Source organism: Pseudopodoces humilis, chromosome 6 (assembly GCF_049639895.1).
Source record: "Pseudopodoces humilis isolate 2021_Gansu_Grassland_sample_001 chromosome 6, ASM4963989v1, whole genome shotgun sequence".
Classification (NCBI taxonomy): Eukaryota; Metazoa; Chordata; class Aves; order Passeriformes; family Paridae; genus Pseudopodoces; species Pseudopodoces humilis.
In genome coordinates this window covers 57,032,297-57,040,157 of record NC_142205.1, presented here as the reverse complement: position 1 = coordinate 57,040,157, position 7,861 = coordinate 57,032,297, and the positions used below count along the sequence as shown (strand labels likewise).

Genomic DNA, 7,861 nt, shown 5'->3' with positions numbered 1-7,861 from the left:
AGCCGTAATGGAAATACAGTGTGATGGATGCAGGACATCCTTCTTGTTACATTCCTAATCCCCCAAGGTCACTCAGCTGACATGTGACCTTGCAGTTTAGAAATTGCTGACCCAGTTCTTTCTCCAGCCCCAGGGGAGGATGATGTAATCTAGGAGCTCATGGGTGGAGCTATGCTACCTGATCTCTGTCAGAGGTGGAAGCAGCCTTGCTGGGATGGTAATGCAGGAAGTATGGCTGCAGTGAAGTTCCTTCAACAAGCAGCTGTGACAGATTTATTCAGATGAGAAAACCTGCAAGTTGCCCAATTACATTTTGGTAGGGTGGAGGGGGACAGGCATCCTCTTCATCTGGCCTGAGAAACCATAAACCCCAGTAGGACTGCCCTCCAGGGCCAGACTGTTTGATTTTACCTGAAAGTATAATTGCTCAAGTCACGTAGGAGGATATTTGCAAACTTCCCTGTACTTCTCAGAGGAAACTGGTTGTTTCAATGAGTCTTCAGTAGGATTTATCAAAAATTTGTATATTTTACAAATAAAAATTTGTAGTTCCTGCAGTGCTGGCCTCCTGAACGTGGTGGGCCTAGTGTGCTTTTTGTGGAAGTGTGATCTGTGACAAAAGCCTTCCAGAGGGTGATTAGCAAACACAGAAGCAGCTAATTCTGATAAACTGCGGGTGAGCAAATAGACCTTTGTGTAACTTGCCTTGTGTGCTGAGCAATTGGAAGGGACGGATTTGAGATGGGGAGAGAGAGAGAGACTTAGCAGGGGGGCTTCTGACACTGTTGCTCTGCCCGTGTGGATCCTAAACGAGCTTCTGGGATACCATACAGACTAACGGCTCATGACACGTCATATTTTCAGGGTCAAAACACTCAGTAAGGTAGGGGGTGTGTTACTCTTTTCTTAAGAGATGGGCATCTGCACGGAGAATGAGAATCAAATGAAATGCTTAACAGTGTACAACAGCCTAGGGGACTGCAGGCAAAGTGTGTGGTCTCAGCCAACATGGCTCTAATGCCCATTCAGTCTTAGGCAGTCCTTGTTTGCTGCTTTGGAGGGGCAGTTTGTAGGGTCTTTGGGAACCCATCTGAATGGTGAGTGACTCCAAGTTTTTGTTTTCCTGAGTTAATTTTAGCAACATCTGTTTTCCAGCCTTATTCACTGTGTGCTACACAAATGCTTTTGCTAGTGTGGTGCAGAAAAGGAAGAATGATGGACAAGGTGGGTGGCAATTGCTTAGATTTGCTCTCTCTGTACTGCCACTCAGTGTCAAACCACACCATGTTACTGGGCTGTGTCAGATTATGTGTGGATACAGCATTCCTGTTAGTTAAATATCATCCATTTTAGCCAAATGGCATTCCTTTTAGTTAAATTAATAATAATTGCTTTTTAAAAGTTGGGGTTTGCCTTTAAACTAAGCTTAGGAACCTATGAATTTATTGTTTTGAGCTGAACCAGTCTTTCAGTTCCCTCTGCAGTCCATGGAGAGAGCAAGGCTTCTCCAGAGAAATTTATCCTAACTTCCACAGGATGGGGAACAATTGCTTAACTCTCTCTTTTGACAGCAGGGAAACTAGAAATCTAGGTAACATTAAATGATTCTCTCTCTCTCTGTCATACTAGAGATTAGCAGAATTCACATTTATCTACTGCTTAAAACTCCCCAAGCCTGGTATCTTCCACTGATTTCAAAGAGTTTTGGAACAAAACCTGACACTGGTGCATGTCTGAAGCTCTGTCAACAGCAAAGTGTCTCGATTAAGTGGAGCTGGTTTGGGAGGAGAGAGCTGTGAAGCAGCACTCAACCTCTGGCAGGTTACCTGTGTTCCTCTGGCACAGTCCCCAGCAGAAGCTTAGTGTATGACCCTAAGTTTCATGCTCTTGAATTAGAAAAAAAAACCCAACCTTAATACAAGAAGATTTCAAATGTGAACTGGAAAATGGTAATGCAGAAGGTGAAATCAACAGAGCAGGAGGAGGAGGGGGTTACCAGGGCATCACAAATGGGGCAGAAGCCATTTCATCTGGATCAGGAGCAGCTGAGTTTTCCTGGCAGTGTCTTAACACCTGGACTGCAAAATGCAGTGGCTAAGGTGAAAGTATATGATTAATTCTGCTGACTCTGTTATGGGAAAATGGGTTTCTGGCAAAAGCAGGGAAAGAGCAGTTGGGGGCAGTAAAGTGGCTCAAACCTTGGAATGATTTGCTTTCATACATGAGAGCTGGAATCATCAGCCTCTATGAGCAAAACCCTTACTTTGGGCAGATCTGTGAGGACTTTGTCATTGATTGAACTGGGACCAGAATTTCACTAATTCATGACTAATTGGTAATCACAGAAAGTAATTACTTACTATGGCAAATGCGCAACAGTGGTGTTGCTGCCTAGAGCTGAACTGTTTATTTCAGAGTCGGGGTTTTTTTGGTGTTTCAGCATTGGAAGCAGGGCTCAAAAATCCCTGTGTTATTTACAAAAAGTAGGATTTGGCTGATGACAATGGATGCATGGAAGGAGCACTCAAGTGAATGAAGGATGAGTTCTTTCCTCCTTAGGCTCTCAGACACTGCTTGCTAACCTTAGTGTACTAAATAACTGAACAAAATATTTGTGGACATGTATTCAGGTATGGTAGAAAAAGCTGATTAAAAAAAAGAACTTGTAGAAAAGGATTTTTCTGTAAAATGCTAGCATTATGTCAGTGGTAAATACAAGCATTCTCATCTCATATTGATGTGATAGCAATTTCCATTTATAGATACATCTTGAGGAGATTCTTTTTTTCAGAATAGATCTCTTCTGTCCCCAGTCTAGCTGGTTTCTAGAGAGCTGTGATAGTGAAAGATATACGAGCCTAGAAAACAAGCTGAAAGAACTGGTGACTTTATCAGGACAGTTGAAAAGAAACTCAAATTTTAAATTTATTCCTATTAAGAAGTCTGGAAAAAAGCTGGTTTTAATTTGAAAAAAAATACTGTAGAACAGAAAGGTACTTGGTAGGCTTTCAGCATCAGGGTTTGATCCTCTGTTTTCCCTAGCACTCAGTACTGAAGGGGGATTGAGGGAGGTGGGAATAAAAAAAATAAAAAATAGTTGGGGTGTTCCACCAAAGGGAAGAAAAAATAATCCTTTGATCAGCTGCATCTGCAAGTCTTGGTCTTGGAATTAGCAGCCTGGCTGCTACCTGAGTCTGTGTTGGAAGGAATCCTGATTTTCCTCAGAAGGAAACTCTTATGCATGGTGAGTCAGAGAGTCTGGTGAGCAGGAGAACTTCCCTGAATGAAGAGGCTGACTAAGACGACAGACTGTCAGGAAGGTAGCTGAAGGCTAACAGCAAAATTTGGTTATTTTAGCTTCTTAAACTTTACAGCCTGTTTCCATCAGACACCCAGGAAGGGTCATTACTATTTCTCTTCTACAAAAATAAATGGAGCTGTTGAATGTAGTGGTGGGGAAGATGCAAAGAATTGCCTCACACTTCTGCTTGTCCAAATTGTGTTCAGGGGCTAGTGTTCAACAGTTAAAAAAAAAAAAAGCCAAAACCCAAACCTACCCAGACTTCTTCCCCCAGCCTGAGCCTTACCCACATCTATGACTGCAATTAATAGTAAAAAGCCTCAGCTGCTGTTTGGCCCTGGAAGTACCTGCACTTAACTTACATTGGTAGAAGTTCTCTGGATTCTACCTGAGACTAAACCACATAGCATATGGTTTGACCAGTGAATGTTTTCTTCCAGATGAATTTCTTCCAGAATCTTTCTTCCAGATCAAAGGAGCAGAGGAGAAGGGAGGAAGGTAAAAGAAAGGTTGATGACACACAGACCTTCATACTGCAGACCACCGCTTAGTGAGCCTCAGGATAGAGGTAAGCTAAGCTCAGTTTCTTTCTTGAAGGAAAATGTGCAGGTATTACCTGATACATGGCTTTGTCAGAGGGGGAAGCTTGTTGAGGAAAATGCATAAGCTGCTAGTAAAAGTAATATCCATTTTCTGCTAGTCCTAGGCAGCTTCTCAATATGTGGTTGTATCACAGATATGGTTCTGAGGCACCTGCAGTTGTGAGCTATGTGGGGACCTCAGTAGCCTAACATAATTCTGGATTCTGTCCTAGAGGTGAGACTACAAAAATATCCATCTTTTAAACCAGTTTTTTCTGTATTTGTACCTTGTGTGATGCTTTCTCTCACATCCAAATGTGACTGCATAAGCAATGCTATTGCTATGGCCAACTTAAAATCAAATCAAGAAGTAGAAAGTGCAGACCTGAGGTCAGTGGTAAAAGTACCAGTTTTCTAGATACTCATTACGTGGTCATCAAAAATATAATAAAAGTGGTAGAACTAAAACAGACAAAGTAACAACTGAAAACTCAGCTTCTAAATCCAGAATGAATTGGCAGAGTGACTCCTTTATTTCCAGTACATGTTCTCCAATTCAGAACTTTGAAAACCCACTGGTTTAGGGTTGTACAGACTATCACAAGCTATTGAGTTACAATGGCATAATGAGGTAGCTAACTGTGTGTTTTTCTCCTCTCTGGCACATCTGAAGTGAAAGGAAAGTATTTTAGTGTAACATATTGTATTTGCCATTAAAACAGTTGAAGAGGGTGTGCAAGAACAGTTAGGGAAGCTCAGCCACAATTGCATAGCATGCGGGGTCATCTTTATTCTGATTTTTGTGTCTAGCTCTTTCTCTGACACCGCTATGGAGCGTGTGCATTCTTGCAGCAATTGTTCTCTGTGCTTCCCTGGTGGGGAGAAACGTTCACAAATACTGTGTGAAGAAGTGCTGGAGTAGAAATTGCAGTACCAGAAAACTTGCTTTGGCAGTTGAATGGTTAACAGCACCAGCATTTACACCTGTGACTGGTTTGAGATTAATGAGTGAAATTCATAACTCCTTCAGAGTCTCATTTTATGCGTTAATAGCAAGCAGTTCCACAGCTAAACCCCCATGAAAATGGCCCAAGTGAAAGCCAGTGCTCAAGCAGCAGATCTTGTGGGATATTGATGGGGAGATGTCAAGGGACAGACAGCAGATTTGGCTCACCAAAGATCTAGTAGAGTATGTGGAGAGGTTTTAAAAGTGCAGGTAGATGTGTTGTTCCACTGTGTAATTTTCTTTAAAATATTGCTATCCATGTTGAAGTTTTAATTAAGCAAAAGGGAAAAGCTGGCTGCTAAACATAATATCATTGGGCCAATGCTCAAGCACAAATTGAGCCATGCAAATAGACAGCCAACCAGCTTGGTTAGTTCTAAACTGGCATTGATGAAATCTGGTTTGTTGTTGAGTTTTTGGGTGTTTCCCCCTGCTAATTCTTTTATTAGTTTTACTCAAAAGCTGGCATTACTATATGGTAGCTAAAAGCCTGCCTGAAATTTTGCTTTAATCATCTAAATTTTAGTTATTCAGCATGTTTAACTTCAAGGAGTAGAAACAGTAGTGGCACAGACTGCTGTGTGTGTTTCTAGGGAACTTGTTTGGTTTGGGGGCGGTGTTTTATTGGTACTTCTAAACACAAAGGGAAAAAAAGCATTTCCTTTGAGCTGAGCGTGGTGCCATCCAAACCATGCTAAGAGTCACTCTCTAAGAATCGGTGATAAGGACAGAAGCGAATGGTCCCAGTAGGCCCCAATACCGCAGCAGAGCGGGGCAAACACATCCTTAAATTCGCTGTCTGTTGTATGTGAGAGCGAGATGGTTTCGGCCCCTTCCTCCATCCCCGTCCCGTCCCGATCCAGGGCGGCTCGCAGCGCCGGGCTGGGGATGCGCTCCGGGAGCGGCCGCTCTGTGCAGCCCGCGGGGAGCGGAGCGGGGGCAGAGGGACACCCGCCGCCGCCCGGCTCTGAGCTACAAGGACAGGAGCTGCCCCCAGACCTCGGGAAAAGGATCCGCCGAGCCAAGGGAGTGCCTTGGGAGAGCGGCACTGCTCTGGGTTCCCAGTCTCTGCTCGCCTCCTGTGCCGGTCTCGGCTCAGGCTCATCACGGGCGTATGTGGGGGGGGTCTCAGCAGGTACCCGTGTCTTGGGCCGATGGAATGGCAAGCTAGTCCTTGCTCAGAGAGATGCAAAAGTCATTAAATTCACACAGAATTTTTTATTCTTGCTCCCATAAATAAGTCACTCTTATCTTTACTATTGTTAACCTTATCACTAGGAAACAAGTATTGGCCTGTAACCTAACCTTTCTGCATTGGTGACTTTGCCATCCTCTATATATTGACACAGCCTTTTCCCTCAGCAGACTTCCTTTTGGGAACAGGATTTTGGGTAGAGGTCCTTTCTTAAAGTGCTAGTGAGCAAGGCCTGAAAAGTTGCCTGGCTTTGAGATGTAAGCCATGAAAGAAGCACTTCCTTCCAAGTGCCTGCTGGCATAGGTACCTCAGCCTGGGGTCTGAGCAGGTACAGTCCCTTAATACAGACCTCTAAAGGCCCTTGAAGTTTCTTTAATTTTTTTCTTTCCTAACCCTATGGAAAAATAATGTGTTACCACTTTATCTCTAAGAAGGCTTTATTGCGCTGGTAAAAACCCGAGGCTCGGTTGTACAGCGGGCAGCTAAAAAGAATATGACACTCAGTAGTACAGGAAGCCTTGCTGGAGACAGTATCACTGAGGTAATAGGAGACTTTAACAGGGCCTGGAAAGGAGCAATTTGCCACAAAAGGTCAGTTTGAAAAGTACAGTCAAGCCATTTTGAAAGACACTGGTCAGAAAAGTCTTCATACTACAGGCAGTGGCTGAAGGCATGGTAGTTTGGAGGTGGGAAAGGTTTTGGTAAGGATGATTGACTTTTGGTAGCAAATTAGAAGCTTTGAACTAGATAGGATGGTCAATGAGAGAAGGAATATAGAGCTTAGGTGTTCATGTAGGTTAGAAGAATATTCTGGGGTGGGATGAAGGGGAGGGATATGCCTCAGTTGTAAAGAGGAGGATCAGGGAGCAACAGGGAGATGTAAAGAACTGGATGATGTAACAGTTCAGAAGTAACTTGGGGAAGAGAGAGGGACCCTAAGCTTAAAATGTGTATAAATTAGATATTATCTCTTAATTACACGATGGTGCAACAATTTCAGCCAACTAAAACATTTGAGCTGTCAAGCTGAAAGTCTTCAGTCTTTCCTTGCAACCTAAAATATCTTCATCTTTTTAGCTTCCACCTTTTAGCTTTGGGTGGGGTTTGGGTGATGTTTTAGTTCTGCTTTTCTTTTATGTTTCTTATTTTGGAACCTGGAGTATCTAGCTCCCAGTAACTTGTTGGACTTAATTCCTTTATGATAACTCAGAGGCACTGAGTGCATAAAGCAGGACCTTTGGCAAAAGCCCATGTGCTGTGAAGGTCTCCAACAATGTCAGCAATGAAGGATGACAGTCTTCATACTCTTATATTCTCCAATGAAGAGTGTTAGGAGTTCTCAACATTTTTAAGTTGGTTAAGAGCTATGGAAGAGAGAGAAGTAGGTGTGTTGTCAGACTTGACCCAGCTTCCTTGATTAGCATACCCAGCTGGACAGCAGAAGTAATTATGTCTGACATGGTATCGCAGCTGTGGGGACTGGAGGCTTGTATGAATCACAGAAGCCTGACAAACCCTCAGTATGAGAGTTTTCTCTACTCCACTGTGCAGACTTTTTCTTTTTTTGCACTAGAAGACTAGAAAGATGTTCCACACTGTTTCTTCCTAATCTCAGCTCCATTGTGGTATCCTCTCCAATGTTGTTTTCTCTTGGAAAGCTGCTCTTGAGTATCTTCTTGGCCCACTTCCCCATTGCTTTGCTACACAGATGATTTTAAAGGCCCTGATTTTGCTTTTTTTCCCCATGTAAATGAAAGCATCACAGCATCTCCCTTCTG

The 7,861-nt window shown here is 43.1% G+C and overlaps 1 protein-coding gene across 4 annotated transcripts in view; it reads left to right on the top strand.

Moving 5' to 3' along the window:
- The first annotated feature begins 478 nt into the window (after positions 1-478).
- Positions 479-7,861, top strand: part of ZNF827 (zinc finger protein 827) — a 116,697-nt gene continuing 109,314 nt past the window's right edge. For 2 of the 4 annotated variants that reach the window (XR_015772688.1, XM_088056620.1), the window contains exons 1-2: positions 479-676; positions 3,742-3,869. Coding sequence is in view for 3 of the 4 variants with exons in the window: in XM_088056620.1 (XP_087912746.1) it covers positions 3,815-3,869 (55 nt within the window). In the remaining variant the exon portion in view is untranslated. Of the gene's footprint in view, positions 677-3,730; positions 3,870-7,861 lie in introns of those variants that run through there. The other 2 variants (XM_088056618.1, XM_088056619.1) reach the window with 2 other exon arrangements.